This window comes from Aplidium turbinatum, chromosome 10 (genome assembly GCF_918807975.1).
Source record: "Aplidium turbinatum chromosome 10, kaAplTurb1.1, whole genome shotgun sequence".
Classification (NCBI taxonomy): domain Eukaryota; kingdom Metazoa; phylum Chordata; class Ascidiacea; order Aplousobranchia; family Polyclinidae; genus Aplidium; species Aplidium turbinatum.
The window spans coordinates 2,367,060-2,383,427 of NC_137481.1; the positions used below are offsets into that span (position 1 = coordinate 2,367,060).

At 40.4% G+C, this 16,368-nt stretch overlaps 1 protein-coding gene across 1 annotated transcript; it reads right to left on the reverse strand.

Annotated features, from left to right (window-relative positions):
* Window positions 1–9,933: 9,933 nt before the first annotated feature.
* Window positions 9,934–15,432, reverse strand: LOC145778354 (uncharacterized). Its single transcript, XM_082589826.1, has one exon. The coding sequence runs from the start codon at window positions 15,430–15,432 to the stop codon at window positions 9,934–9,936; it is 5,499 nt and encodes a 1,832-aa protein (XP_082445952.1).
* Between the last annotated feature and the right edge of the window lie 936 nt (window positions 15,433–16,368).

The window sequence follows — 16,368 nt, forward strand, 5'->3', positions numbered from 1 at the left end:
ATGGTGCAAAATACGTTGGGCCATCGTAGGGTACCAACGATTAACTACGTTGGGTGCAGAGTTGGGATAACGTTGGCCCAAATATTTTAAAGAAGTTGTCCCAACTGCGACGAATGGTGCAAAATACGTTGGGTGCAGAGTTGGGATAACGTTGGCCCAAATATTTTAAAGAAGTTGTCCCAACTGCGACGAATGGTGCAAGATACGTTGGGTCAACTTCGGCCACAACGTAGTGCCAACGGAGGAGCATTATTTTACCAACTGTCACACTACGTTGGGCCGAAGTACAATGTTTGCTGGGACCATTCAACAATTTCTCACAAAATTTCGGGGGGGCCCGGGCCCCTCCATAGATCCGCGCCTGAAGGTAGGATTTATGAAAGCGAAACGTTACAAAGTCAAGTCGCTTCCAAAATACGGATGTAGTGGGCTAAATAGACCTTTTGCACATTCAAAATCACCAGAGCGTGACGTTTGAGTTACGAGGAGTCCGAGAGTTAAGAATCGCTTGTTTTCTACGGTACATATGCAACAAACCAACCACACTTCATTGGTGATGCCAAGCATAGTCACTGGTATTTTCCTGTCGAAGATGTGAAATTGACGAATTTTTTTATGGCCCACTTTCTACATAAATGCGATGGCGTGCAATAGGCCTACTTTGTGTATTCAACATTTCATCTTCACTCATTTGAGGCCTACCTAGGAACGGTGAGATATTCAAATGTAGACCAATACCATGTAGGCTAAGTCTTTTTCTATAAGAAAAGAAACCCTTTATCGGCCATAACAGCATCATTTAAGTGCAGTTCATTAGCAGCTATTTTCTGCTTCAAAAGGTGAAAAATCCACTCCTCTGACATATTTCTTTGTCACTCACATTACCAGTGTACAACTGAGATACAAACATACTGTAATACTCCCATTTCTTGGATCAACTCCCACTAATCTAATGCCTTTGCAGTGTTCTTACTTTTATAGTTTGAGTACGTTTGCGACTGACGGTGAAGTGAGGATGGTGCTTCGAGACGGACTTCAGTGCAGTCGATAATGATCATGGTGCTTGAGTAGTCCTTTTTGAAGTCTGGCTTCATGGCTGCTATGATAACATCACGATGACGGAGTATGTTCAAACTAATCAACCTTAAATACATGAGATGCATTCATGAATAAAAAACACGGTGTACAGTACGAATGCAGAACTAATACCAAACCTTGTGCCTAAGTCTGTATAAAACAAACCCAGGCGAAGCTTCATCAACACCACGAAAAATTCATCTTCCACCGCTAGTCTATGTAGCCAAGATGCAGTGCTCCTGTATCATTTTGAGGTATTTTGAAAGTAGCATCGTCATCAAGTTCTTCATCAACATTTTGATTTGCATGCTTAGCTTTTGAAGCTGCATAATACAGGAAATTCTTCCTATCTTTGCCTGGCAAGATTGCTTCCAATACAGCACAGAACTGGTCGAAGGTTTACACTTCGTAGCCTAAGTCCACAACTTAAAAGACTTTTATTTTCTGGAAAATTATACTAATACACGCCTGTAAAGACCACAAAACAACAGCTCAAGCAAACGTTAAACAATTTATTTGCCTGCAAACTACACCACTACGCTATCGCACAGCATTGCAAACAGCGGCTAGTCGTTCACGACTCCAACGTCACGCTCTGTTGGTTTGTTATGCAAAAGGTCTATTCCGTGAGAGCAGAATGTATGTTTTGAACTTACACAGTTGCAATTCTCATAGGCAGGCGGCACGCCTATCGCCAAATGTTCTAATAATTGGAATTTGTCAGTTAGAAATGTTGTACATGTTACAAGACCACCCAAGGATTCAAAATGTTTTACAGTAAACAGTAGCCTATGTTATTGATACCAAATCTTGTTTAATGAGCACTTTGCCTCTTCATTCATTTGCTTATTCGGACGTCGGTCCAATGGGTGCAACCTAGTTCGTACCCTGAACAGTTCGTACCCTCAGTTCGTACCCTGAAAATATCGAGAGAAAAAATCAAAAAAAGCCGAAGTCGCTGATGGCAGTTTAATAGCACAAAGCCGAACTTGCTGATAGGAGCTTCCGCAAACAAACTCGAGGGTTAGGGTTAGCGGAAAAATATTTGCGGGAACTGCGATCAGCGAAGGTTAGAGCATAGATTACTCTATTATTAGGGTAAAAGTTACCGGGAACTGCAGTTAGCGGAAACTGCGAAAAAATGTTTTCGAAAACTGCCATCAGCAAGGGTTAGAGCATAGATTACTCTATGCCTATGGTTAGGATAAAGGTTAGCGGAAACTGCAGTTAGCGGAAATTGCGTAAAAATGTTTGCGGAAACTGCGATCACCGAAGGTTAGGGTTAGAGCATAGATTAGCCTATGGTTAGGGTTAGTGGAAACTGCGGAAAAATGTTTGCGGAAACTGCGATGAGCGAAAGTTAGCGTTAGGGTTACGGTTAGGGTTAGCGGAAACTGCGATCAGCGACTTGTGCTATCTTTCTCTCGATCTTTTCAGGGGGAATCAGGATTTTTTCGGTCCAATTTGGCTCGGTTCTTTGTAGTTTGACCATCACGTTTTGTGCCTTATCCAATTTCTAGACCTCTACTATGTCGGTATGCATTGGTTTATCTGTAATGGTTGGAAACAATAATAAAACCACCTGAACTCAACTGTAAATCACTCACCAAAGAAAGGTAACGACCTCACCAAAATCGGTTTATTATTTACCACCGTCATTCTGGCAGAATAATTTTTCCGCTTTCCGCCTAAAAAAGTCATCCGTGAATAAGTGCGAGGTATACAATGCGACATGAGCTACTTTCGACAAAACCCAAATAAAACTATAATCCGCAACATATGCCATTTAGATTTTACATGCATCGGATTCAGTATTGAATTACCTTTCCAGGGGTGTGCACCAATAGGTGGGCATTTGGTAGGAACTCCCAGCAGAACGGTTTAAAGATGGAGGATATATTGACGATGATCAAGAAAATAATGCAATTTTGCATAATTAACACTTCTCCAAACATCTTCGAATAAAACCATAATCCGCAACATATGCCACTTAGATTTTACATGCATCGGATTCAGTATTAAATTACCTTTCCAGGGGTGTGCACCAATAGGTGGGCATTTGGTAGGAACTCCCAGCAGAATGGTTCAAAGATGGGATAGACATTAAAATAATACAATTTTTGCATAATTGACACTTCTCCAAACATCTTCGAATAAAACTATAATCCGCAACATATGCCACTTAGATTTTACATGCATCGGATTCAGTATTGAATTACCTTTCCAGGGGTGTGCACCAATAGGTGGGCATTTGGTAGGAACTCCCAGCAGAACGGTTCAAAGATAGAGGATATATTGACGATGATCAAGAAAATAATACAATTTTTGCATAATTGACACTTCTCCAAACATCTTCGAATAAAACTATAATCCACAACATATGCCACTTAGATTTTACATGCATCGGATTCAGTATTGAATTACCTCTCTAGGGGTGTGCACCAATAGATGGGCATTTGGTAGGAACTCCCAGCAGAACGGTTCAAAGATGGAGGATATATTGACGATAATCAAGAGAATAATGCAATTTTGCATAATTGACACTTCTCCAAACATCTTCGAATAAAACTTTAATCCGCAACATATGCCACTTAGATTTTACATGCATCGGATTCAGTATTAAATTACCTTTCCAGGGGTGTGCACCAATAGGTGGGCATTTAGTAGGAACTCCCAGCAGAATGGTTCAAAGTTGGGATAGACATTAAAATAATACAATTTTTGCATAATTGACACCTCTCAAAACATCTTCGAATAAAACTATAATCCGCAACATATGCCACTTAGATTTTACATGCATCGGATTCAGTATTGAATTACCTTTCCAGGGGTGTGCACCAATAGGTGGGCATTTGGTAGGAACTCCCAGCAGAACGGTTCAAAGATGGAGGATATATTGACGACAATCAAGAAAATAATGCAATTTTTGCATAATTGACACTTCTCCAAACATCTTCGAATAAAACTATAATCCGCAACATATGCCACTTAGATTTTACATGCATTGGATTCAGTATTGAATTACCTTTCCAGAGGTGTGCACCAATAGGTGGGCATTTGGTAGGAACTCCCAGCAGAACGGTTCAAAGATGGAGGATATATTGACGATGATCAAGAAAATAATGCAATTTTTGCATAATTGACACTTCTCCAAACATCTTCGAATAAAACTATAATCCGCAACATATGCCACTTAGATTTTACATGCATCGGATTCAGTATTGAATTACCTTTCCAGGGGTGTGCACCAATAGATGGGCATTTGGTAGGAACTCCCAGCAGAACGGTTCAAAAATGGAGGATATATTGACGATGATCAAGAAAATAATGCAATTTTTGCATAATTGACACTTCTCCAAACATCTTCGAATAAAACAATAATTCGCAAACATATGCCACTTAGATTTTACATGCATCGGATTCAGTATTGAATTACCTTTCCAGGGGTGTGCACCAATAGGTGGGCATTTGGTAGGAACTCCCAGCAGACCGGTTCAAAGATGGAGGATATATTGACGATGATCAAGAAAATAACGCAATTTTTGCATAATTGACACTTCTCCAAACATCTTCGAATAAAACTATATTCCGCAACATATGCCACTTAAATTTTACATGCATCGGATTCAGTATTTATTTACCTTTCCAGGGGTGTGCACCAATAGGTGGGCATTTGGTAGGAACCCCCAGCAGAACGGTTCAAAGATGGAGGATATATTGACGATGATCAAGAAAATAATGCAATTTTTGCATAATTGACACTTCTCCAAACATCTTCGAATAAAACTATAATCCGCAACATATGCCACTTAGATTTTACATGCATCGGATTCAGTATTGAATTACCTTTCCAGAGGTGTGCACCAATAGGTGGGCATTTGGTAGGAACTCCCAGCAGAACGGTTCAAAGATGGAGGATATATTGACGATAATTAAGAGAATAATGCAATATTGCATAATTGACACTTTTCCAATAAACCTTAAATAAAAATAGAATCCGCAACATATGCCACTTAAATTTTGCATGCATCGGATTCAGTATTGAATTACCTTTCCAGGGGTGTGCACCAATAGGTGGGCATTTGGTAGGAACTCCCAGCAGAACGGTTCAAAGATGGAGGATATATTGACGATAGACATTAAAATAATACGATTTTTGCATAATTGACACTTCTCCAAACATCTTCGAATAAAACTATAATCCACAACATATGCCACTTAGATTTTACATGCATCGGATTCAGTATTGAATTACCTTTCCAGGGGTGTGCACCAATAGGTGGGCATTTGGTAGGAACTCCCAGCAGAACGGTTCAAAGATGGAGGATATATTGACGATGATTAAGAGAATAATGCAATTTTTGCATAATTGACACTTCTCCAAACATCTTCGAATAAAACTATAATCCGCAAACATATGCCACTTAGATTTTACATGCATCGGATTCAGTATTTAATTACCTTTCCAGGGGTGTGCACCAATAGGTGGGCATTTAGTAGGAACTCCCAGCAGACCGGTTCAAAGATGGAGGATATATTGACGATGATCAAGAAAATAATGCAATTTTTGCATAATTGACACTTCTCCAAACATCTTCGAATAAAACAATAATCCGCAACATATGCCACTTAGATTTTACATGCATCGGATTCAGTATTGAATTACCTTTCCAGAGGAGGTGTGCACCAATAGGTGGGCATATGGTAGGAACTCCCAGCAGAACGGTTCAAAGATGGAGGATATATTGACGATAATCAAGAAAATAATGCAATTTTGCATAATTGACACTTCTCCAATAAACCTTAAATAAAAATATAATCCACAACATATGCCACTTAAATTTTGCATGCATCGGATTCAGTATTGAATTACCTTTCCAGGGGTGTGCACCAATAGGTGGGCATTTGGTAGGAACTCCCAGCAGAACGGTTCAAAGATGGAGGATATATTGACAATGATCAAGAGAATAGTGCAGTTTTTGCATAATTGACACTTCTCCAAACATCTTCGAATAAAACTTTAATCCGCAACATATGCCACTTAGATTTTACATGCATCGGATTCAGTATTAAATTACCTTTCCAGGGGTGTGCACCAATAGGTGGGCATTTAGTAGGAACTCCCAGCAGAATGGTTCAAAGATGGGATAAACATTAAAATAATACAATTTTTGCATAATTAACACTTCTCCAAACATCTTCGAATAAAACCATAATCCGCAACATATGCCACTTAGATTTTACATGCATCGGATTCAGTATTGAATTACCTTTCCAGGGGTGTGCACCAATAGGTGGGCATTTGGTAGGAACTCCCAGCAAAACGGTTCAAAGATGGAGGATATATTGACGATGATCAAGAGAATAATGCAAGTTTTGCATAATTGACACTTCTCCAAACATCTTCGAATAAAAGTATAATCCGCAACATATGCCACTTAAATTTTACATGCATCGGATTCAGTATTGAATTACCTTTCCAGGGGTGTGCACCAATAGGTGGGCATTTGGTAGGAACTCCCAGCAGACCGGTTCAAAGATGGAGGATATATTGACGATGATCAAGAAAATAATGCAATTTTTGCATAATTGACACTTCTCCAAACATCTTCGAATAAAACTATATTCCGCAACATATGCCACTTAAATTTTACATGCATCGGATTCAGTATTTATTTACCTTTCCAGGGGTGTGCACCAATAGGTGGGCATTTGGTAGGAACCCCCAGCAGAACGGTTCAAAGATGGAGGATATATTGACGATGATCAAGAAAATAATGCAATTTTTGCATAATTGACACTTCTCCAAACATCTTCGAATAAAACTATAATCCGCAAACATATGCCACTTAGATTTTACATGCATCGGATTCAGTATTGAATTACCTTTCCAGAGGTGTGCACCAATAGGTGGGCATTTGGTAGGAACTCCCAGCAGAACGGTTCAAAGATGGAGGATATATTGACGATAATTAAGAGAATAATGCAATATTGCATAATTGACACTTTTCCAATAAACCTTAAATAAAAATAGAATCCGCAACATATGCCACTTAAATTTTGCATGCATCGGATTCAGTATTGAATTACCTTTCCAGGGGTGTGCACCAATAGGTGGGCATTTGGTAGGAACTCCCAGCAGAACGGTTCAAAGATGGAGGATATATTGACGATAGACATTAAAATAATACGATTTTTGCATAATTGACACTTCTCCAAACATCTTCGAATAAAACTATAATCCACAACATATGCCACTTAGATTTTACATGCATCGGATTCAGTATTGAATTACCTTTCCAGGGGTGTGCACCAATAGGTGGGCATTTGGTAGGAACTCCCAGCAGAACGGTTCAAAGATGGAGGATATATTGACGATGATTAAGAGAATAATGCAATTTTTGCATAATTGACACTTCTCCAAACATCTTCGAATAAAACTATAATCCGCAAACATATGCCACTTAGATTTTACATGCATCGGATTCAGTATTTAATTACCTTTCCAGGGGTGTGCACCAATAGGTGGGCATTTAGTAGGAACTCCCAGCAGACCGGTTCAAAGATGGAGGATATATTGACGATGATCAAGAAAATAATGCAATTTTTGCATAATTGACACTTCTCCAAACATCTTCGAATAAAACAATAATCCGCAACATATGCCACTTAGATTTTACATGCATCGGATTCAGTATTGAATTACCTTTCCAGAGGAGGTGTGCACCAATAGGTGGGCATATGGTAGGAACTCCCAGCAGAACGGTTCAAAGATGGAGGATATATTGACGATAATCAAGAAAATAATGCAATTTTGCATAATTGACACTTCTCCAATAAACCTTAAATAAAAATATAATCCACAACATATGCCACTTAAATTTTGCATGCATCGGATTCAGTATTGAATTACCTTTCCAGGGGTGTGCACCAATAGGTGGGCATTTGGTAGGAACTCCCAGCAGAACGGTTCAAAGATGGAGGATATATTGACAATGATCAAGAGAATAGTGCAGTTTTTGCATAATTGACACTTCTCCAAACATCTTCGAATAAAACTTTAATCCGCAACATATGCCACTTAGATTTTACATGCATCGGATTCAGTATTAAATTACCTTTCCAGGGGTGTGCACCAATAGGTGGGCATTTAGTAGGAACTCCCAGCAGAATGGTTCAAAGATGGGATAGACATTAAAATAATACAATTTTTGCATAATTAACACTTCTCCAAACATCTTCGAATAAAACCATAATCCGCAACATATGCCACTTAGATTTTACATGCATCGGATTCAGTATTGAATTACCTTTCCAGGGGTGTGCACCAATAGGTGGGCATTTGGTAGGAACTCCCAGCAAAACGGTTCAAAGATGGAGGATATATTGACGATGATCAAGAGAATAATGCAAGTTTTGCATAATTGACACTTCTCCAAACATCTTCGAATAAAAGTATAATCCGCAACATATGCCACTTAAATTTTACATGCATCGGATTTAGTATTGAATTACCTTTCCAGGGGTGTGCACCAATAGGTGGGCATTTGGTAGGAACTCCCAGCAGAACGGTTCAAAGATGGAGGATATATTGACGATAATCAAGAAAATAATGCAATTTTGCAAATTTGACACCTCTCCAAACATCTTCGAATAAAACTATAATCCGCAACATATGCCACTTAAATTTTACATGCATCGGATTCAGTATTGAATTACCTTTCCAGGGGTGTGCACCAATAGGTGGGCATTTGGTAGGAACTCCCAGCAGAACGGTTCAAAAATGGAGGATATATTTACGATAGACATTAAAATAATACGATTTTTGCATAATTGACACTTCTCCAAAAATCTTCGAATAAAACTATAATCCGCAACATATGCCACTTAAATTTTACATGCATCGGATTCAGTATTGAATTACCTTTCCTTTCAGTATTGAATTACCTTATACTGAATCCGATGTAGCAAATGTATACTGAATCCAAGTGCAAACAGCACTATGACGACACAATTAGCATTGAAATTTACAATGCATAAACACTAGTGGTTACACAAGACACCACAAATCATTTACTAAGAATAATCCAATTTAACACAACACAAATTAAGAGGTCTTTAGTTTAAATCCAATGTAGCATCCCGTTCGGTGGATGGCTGGTTTTTATCGCTAACCTACCAGTCTAGCCTGACTCTCACCACAAGTAAAAACTACAGTCAACATGAAAATTGTAATTTGACCAGAAAGTAATTAACAAGTGATAAACAGCATAATTTTAACAGTAACTAACCAATAGGAAGCAATTTAAACTAAAGTTTTCTTACCGTCCACCTTGCGACCGAACACCACATGAAAAGAAAGCACAAGAGATCAGCAACTTCGTTGTGCTACATTGTCACACAGGTTCAAGTAAGAATAAATTGTAAACAAAAAGGGGCAAACATGAAATGATAGGAATCGTCCTCAACATTCTCCCCACAAAAACGTAAGTTGCTAACGAACGTTTTTTAACTAAGGACGATGCCACACAAGAGATAAATTGACACTGGCACACGAGCAACTGCCAAACAGTACAGTAGGCGACAGGCAAGCGAAGACAACACAAATAGCAGACCGTGCATGAGCACGAAAGTCGAAATCAAATGCGATCACGACATCGAGTACGAATACAGACTATCCAACGACTAACTTTGAAATTACATAAAACTTGATGTAGCTAAACGTATCAATGAAAGGCTTAAACTCAAGTACGCCTCTACATTATGCTTAAACGTCGTTGTTGCTTCTAAACAACAAAAAAAAACAATTCAAAATACACCAGTAAACTAAACAAACATGCACACGAAATGAGAAACTTACTGTTCGTCAGCGAAACCCTCTAACAAACAAAGTTTACGAATATCTCTTACGAGGGTTGAGTGAGCCATTCGAACTCTCACTCTTCGAACCAAATTTTTACTGTCAGGCATTACGGCCTCGACCACACCCTTCGGCCAACAACCACGCTTGACCGATTCGTTCACAACTAAAACAAGATCACCAGGGCGCAAATTACGAGACGTGCCAAACCATTTCTGGCGTGGCTGCAGCAGCGGTAAATAGTCCTGTAACCATCGATCCCAAAATACATCTGCTAAGTATTGTGTCTTTTTCCACGATCTGCGGTACGCATCAGCCTTCATGAACACACCTGGGGCAACTCCTTCGCATAACGATCCAGTAAGGATCATACTGGGGGTCAAGGCTGCTAAATCATCTGGGGTCGCGGCAAGCTTGGTAATTGGTCTGTTGTTTAAAATTCTTTCAACCTCTGTTGCCAAGGTTAGTAAGTCGAATTCTTCCAGTGTAGCTTCTCCGACAACCGAACGAAAGATTTTCCTGACAATACGGAAAAAGGCTTCAGTAAAACCGTTTTCATGTGAAGCCAGAGGAGGCCCGAAATGCCAGTTGATGCCTTCTTGCAACATGGCATCTTGAAAATTCTTGCTTTTCCAAAGCTTGATACATTGGTTCAATTCGCGATTAGCTGCAACGAAATTGCCACCATTATCACTGTAAACATCACGAACCTTGGTTGTTCTTCTGTTGCAAAATCGTCGAAAGGCTTGTATGAACGCAGTCATGTCCAATGATTGAACTATTTCGAGGTGAACAGCTCTGCTGGTTAAACAGTTAAAAATACAAACATATCGATTCACATAGCTTCTTCCGATCTTCACATGCAATGGACCCATTAAATCGGTCCCACAAGCGCTGAAGGGGGGGCTCGGCGTCACTCTGTGAGCAGGCAGATTACCCATTTGTTGCTGACCTGCTTTCGCCGCCCAAAACTTGCAATTTAGACACGAACGTAGCACTCTCTTCACGGTGGATCTTTCTTTCAGAATCCAGTAGGTTTTGTTTAACGAAGACAACACATGAGGGGTTCCCATGTGTCCTTCTCGTTGATGACACGTCAAAATTAGGAGAGCGGTAACTGGATGATCACTTGGGAGCAAAATGGGATGTTTTTCTTCATCTGTCAGCGGAGATCTTTGTAAACGGCCGCCAACGCGAAGCACCCCATCGACAAGATACGGATTGAGCGACTGAACAGTTCGCAAATTGGCACATTTCTTTATTTGAGCTTCTTCTACTGGGACAAACGGGGCATCAAAACTTGGGTGATTGTAAAGCGTCTGCATCACGTCGGAAAAGGCTTCAACTTGAACAGCTTTGATGATCACGGACGTAGCTTCTGTTAATTCTTCCATGCTCAACAGACCACACTTAGGAGCATCACGAGCTGATTTAGCTTTCCACATCAGAATCTTCTTAAAACGTAATAACCAGGCACACGTGCGTCGAAGACGACTGAAGTCTGAATAGTACCGCAGCAATCGATGGATCGAGTCACTTGCTGGATCAGACAGTTGAGTGGAACAAACCTTCACTTCAGCATCACATTGTTCGATATTGTTCACAAAATCTGGCTGTCCTGGCCATTCGTTTTCGCGCGCGCGTAGAAATTCGGGACCACAAAACCACATGTCTGCATTGGACACCTTAGAGGGCGCCATACCGCGCGACGCTATATCAGCGGGATTTTGGTCGGTGGGCACGTAACGCCATTGCTGCACTGACGTAAGAGTATGTAATAATTCCAGTCTGTTAGCTACAAACGTTTGAAAGCGACTGGTAGAATTATGCAAATACCTTAAAACTACGGTGGCGTCAGTCCAAAACACAACACTACTCAAAGAATACTCTAATTCACTACAAATCATTTTACCAAGTTTAGCACCAAGAACAGAAGCAGTAAGCTCCAATCGGGGAACACTAACGGGTTTTAAGGGAGCTATCCTGGACTTCCCCATCACAAAAACACAATCAATGAAATTATCCACATATACTATACGTAAATAAGCACATGCACCATACCCAGTGGTGGAAGCATCAGTGAAAATGTGCAACTCAATGTAGTCAACCACACGATCTTGGAGCTTGAAGCTCCTTGCAAGAGACACCGCCTCTTGCAACAATTTCCTAGCAGGCAACATGAATGGTTGGAGAAACCCTAGAGGATCGTATGTCTGCGAAATCATTGATAGGAGCCCTCGTCGAGTACACGGTTTTTCTTTTATATTTACCTTCACCTTTAAACTATCGCTTTCAGCATCCCAGTAGACGCCCAAAGCCTTCTGGGTTGGAAGTTCACGTTGCTCCAAATCGAAAACGCCTGAAGCATGGTCCTTGGATGGAATTGAGCTTAAAACCTGCTTGTTATTGGAAAGAAATTTTGTTAATTTAAAACCACCACTACTCAAAAGCTCTTGCAGTTCTTTCACTAGTCTCACTGCCTCTTGCACAGTTGTACAAGATTTACACATATCGTCTACATAAAAATTGTTAAAAACAGTCTTAACTGTGTCTTGACCAGAGTTTGTGAAGTTCTCCTCAGCTGTCCTTCGTAGGGCGAATGCAGCAACTGATGGCGATGAAGTCGCTCCGAACAGATGCACCCTCATCCGGTATTCAGCTGGAGGTTGAGTCAGATCATGGCCTGGGAACCAAAGAAACCTCAAGGCATCACGGTCCTTTTCATCTACCAAAACCTGGAAGAACATGCCTTTGATATCTGCCACAACAGCAATGGGTTCCTGCCTGAAACGCATCAAAACACCTACAAGACTATTAGTTAAATCTGGGCCTTGAAGAAGCCCATCATTAAGAGAAGAACCATTCCACTTCGCACTGCAATCAAAAACTACACGAAACTTTGTTAACAATGATGTGCAGTGGTGTGGGACATACGAGATTTTTCCTTCTGGAGGCGAATCAGTCAATGGAACAAGTTCACAATACTCATTTTCTATCATTTCGTTCATTTTTTCACAATATTTTTGACACACTTCTGGATCAGCCTCTAACTTTCTTTTTAAACCAGCTAAACGTTTCTCTGCCAACTTTCTGTTATTTTTGAGATCTACCCTGTCCTTTCTCCATGGTAACGCTACCTGGTAGTGATCTCCCACTTTCTTCACAGACTCTTCTATAATCTTGACCGCACGTTTGTCTTCTCGTGAAAGACAAGCATTCTGGGGAAGGTCAAGGTCCTTGAAATCTTGGTCCATTATCTGCAAGACTTGCTGGCAAGACTCATCTGGCAGGCTTAACTCACTGATAAAACTAACACATACTTGGTCAGAGTAACAACCGGGCATCACTTTGTCAACTCCCCACAAAGCCCAACCTAGGGCCGTATGAAAGCCGAATGGCTGGTCAGTATCACCATAACGCAGTTCAGTGACACGAAATGCGTTTTGCACATCCTGACCAAGCAACAATTCAACTTCATTTACCTCCATCTTAGGGAATGACAAATCTTCTAAGTGTGGAAACATTTTCGCAACTTCATTGGTGGGGATACTAGACCTTACATTCACGATGGAATCCTGCACCAACACTCTGTTCGCTTGAAATACCTCTGACTCGTCAACTCCTCTTATATGCAGGTTATTCATCTGCCACGAAGCTTCTGACACAGCATTAGCCGTGCATATTTTCACCTTGGCCTTGGACAAAGGAGCGCAAAGCTTCTCAGCAAGTGCACGGGTGCACAAAGTTGCTTCCGACCCCTCATCCATATAGGCCCAAGTATGCACAGCCTTTGCCGGATCATGCAGCCACACTCTTACAGGAACCACCTTATGCAATTTCCTGCCCAGTCCATCAACAGAACTTGGACAAGAGTTACACGCCACTAACACATTGTCATTAGTTTTAGGGCTACTGTCGCCAACACTCCTCACCTCTCTTTGATGTCTCTGAAAGTGCAGTAAGTTATGGTGTCGCTTGCCACACTCTTGACATCTCTGTTTGGAATAACAATCACCCACACGATGACCTGGTAACAAACAGTTGAAACACAACTTGAGACTTTTGACAATATCATTCCTTTCATTTACCGACTTCTGTTTAAAAACAGCACAGCTTAACAGTTTATGTCCACCATCACATATGTAGCATTTTCCTTCTGCCCTCGGTAAACCTGAGTGGACTTCTTTCACAGCACTTACTGTTACACGTTTATTAAAATGACTACTGGAATGCTGGTCTCTGGAAGTTTTTGCTCTTCCAGCTGGTTTGAGGTCCAGCTGATACAGCTTCTTTCCAAGAGCACACTCAGCGTCCGCAGCAGCACTATCTACCAACTCTCTTAACTGACGAAAACTACCTTGTCCCTTTCTGTACAAGGGAACAAAATCCCTTTGAAGTTGTTCAGGCAAGCGACTGAACAATTTATGGATTACCTCATGACTGCCTAAACTATCTAAACAACCAAGACTGAGATAACTCTGTTCGCACTCAAACATTTTGTCTCTTAGACTATTCAGTGCTGACGAATCATATGCCTTGATGACAGGTCCGTTAAGCATCTCATTACGCACCTGTGCCATCAAAAGGTCATGACTGCCAAACCTTTGGTCTAAGCGATTCCACGCTGTCTGGTAAGCCATACTTCTATTCACATGACCACCAAGGCCACGAATTGCCCTACCTGCCTCTCCAACACACAGAGATTGCAGGTATGACATGCGTACATCATCATCCTGGTAAACATTCTCTACAAATTTTGTAAATTTACGTTTAAACTCTAAGTAGTCCATCACATTACCACTAAACTTATCTAATGTCACTGGAGGAGCAACACCAAGATGTGGAGGCCGCATGTATGGGGCAGCGACACCTGGGAATATGGGGATTTTCTCACTCTCAACTCTCACTGGGGATTGCACTGGTGGAATACTGTATGAAGTACTAGCACTAGGATCTGGCAAATGCACTGTTGCCCTAGGCTCCTCATGATTATTTACGACCGGTTGAGGACTAGTGACAACTTGAACATGGGACTGATTCTCATCTCTCATGTTATTTGAAATTCTAGAATCACTTAACTCCTTCACTTGACTTAAAGTCACATTCAAGCTATTCCAGTATCTCTGGGCTCTAGATTTGGCCGAATCAGAAAAACTAGTACCAGCATTGATTTTCTCAGACAAGAACTTGGCATCTGTCATTGCCAACTCACATCTTTCGATTAGCTCATTGACCAACTTATCGGCATCTGGTTGACCAATGGCAGTCCACATCTCATGTTTGAACTCACATAATTTTCTCTCGACGCTTAGAAATCCTTTCATCAGCAAGGACAATTCCTTGGATGAAGACACTTGTTTATTCACCACAGTTGTCACTTCAGAACCACTTGGCTCACTGACACTTGAATGACTGGCCACAGAACTTACACCGAGTACGGCTCCATTGTCACTTTCTACAGCTACACTGTTACTTGTATCAGACTGCTCAGACATGTTCTTACAACTGGTAACACGAGATCTAAGATAATAATTATGCTGACTTTGGTGCATTCAACCAAATTCACTTAATGAGGCTACACCACCAGCAAACACAAGTTCAACACTTACTTTATCCTTAACATTAAACAATGTCTCACAACTTCAACACAAGTTTAACAGCACAACACAATTTCTCAACACAGCACAAGAGTTAATCAACACTAAGCAAGTTAAAATGACTAGCTTTTCAACTGATTACACAAAGAAACAAATTCACTAAAGACCAAGTGCAAACAGCACTATGACGACACAATTAGCATTGAAATTTACAATGCATAAACACTAGTGGTTACACAAGACACCACAAATCATTTACTAAGAATAATCCAATTTAACACAACACAAATTAAGAGGTCTTTAGTTTAAATCCAATGTAGCATCCCGTTCGGTGGATGGCTGGTTTTTATCGCTAACCTACCAGTCTAGCCTGACTCTCACCACAAGTAAAAACTACAGTCAACATGAAAATTGTAATTTGACCAGAAAGTAATTAACAAGTGATAAACAGCATAATTTTAACAGTAACTAACCAATAGGAAGCAATTTAAACTAAAGTTTTCTTACCGTCTGTTAGAAACGATTCCCCGCCCATTTAATATTATTGTTGTATCTCTGCTCCATTCTATTTTCATGCTTGAGTGACCCGGCCATGCATTAACAATTTTTGCTAGTTGATCTTTCTTTTTACGTTTTGGCATGGACTGGAGTGGTCATTGTTTTCTAAATCTGGAGAACTGGAGATTTGGAGTGACTAGGGAATATGTAAGAATTCGGTAAGCAACTGTTTGTTTTGTTTTATTATTGTCGTTTTCAATACACCATTTCTTCTAATAAGTAAGGCCTGCACTTTATCCAGTCTAGGCAGAAAACGTTTTAGACATCATTTATAAA

What these genes read in the sequence shown, in the direction of transcription:
- LOC145778354 (XM_082589826.1), bottom strand. Translation starts at nt 15,432, where the DNA reads ATGTCTGAGCAGTCTGATACAAGTAACAGTGTAGCTGTAGAAAGTGAC.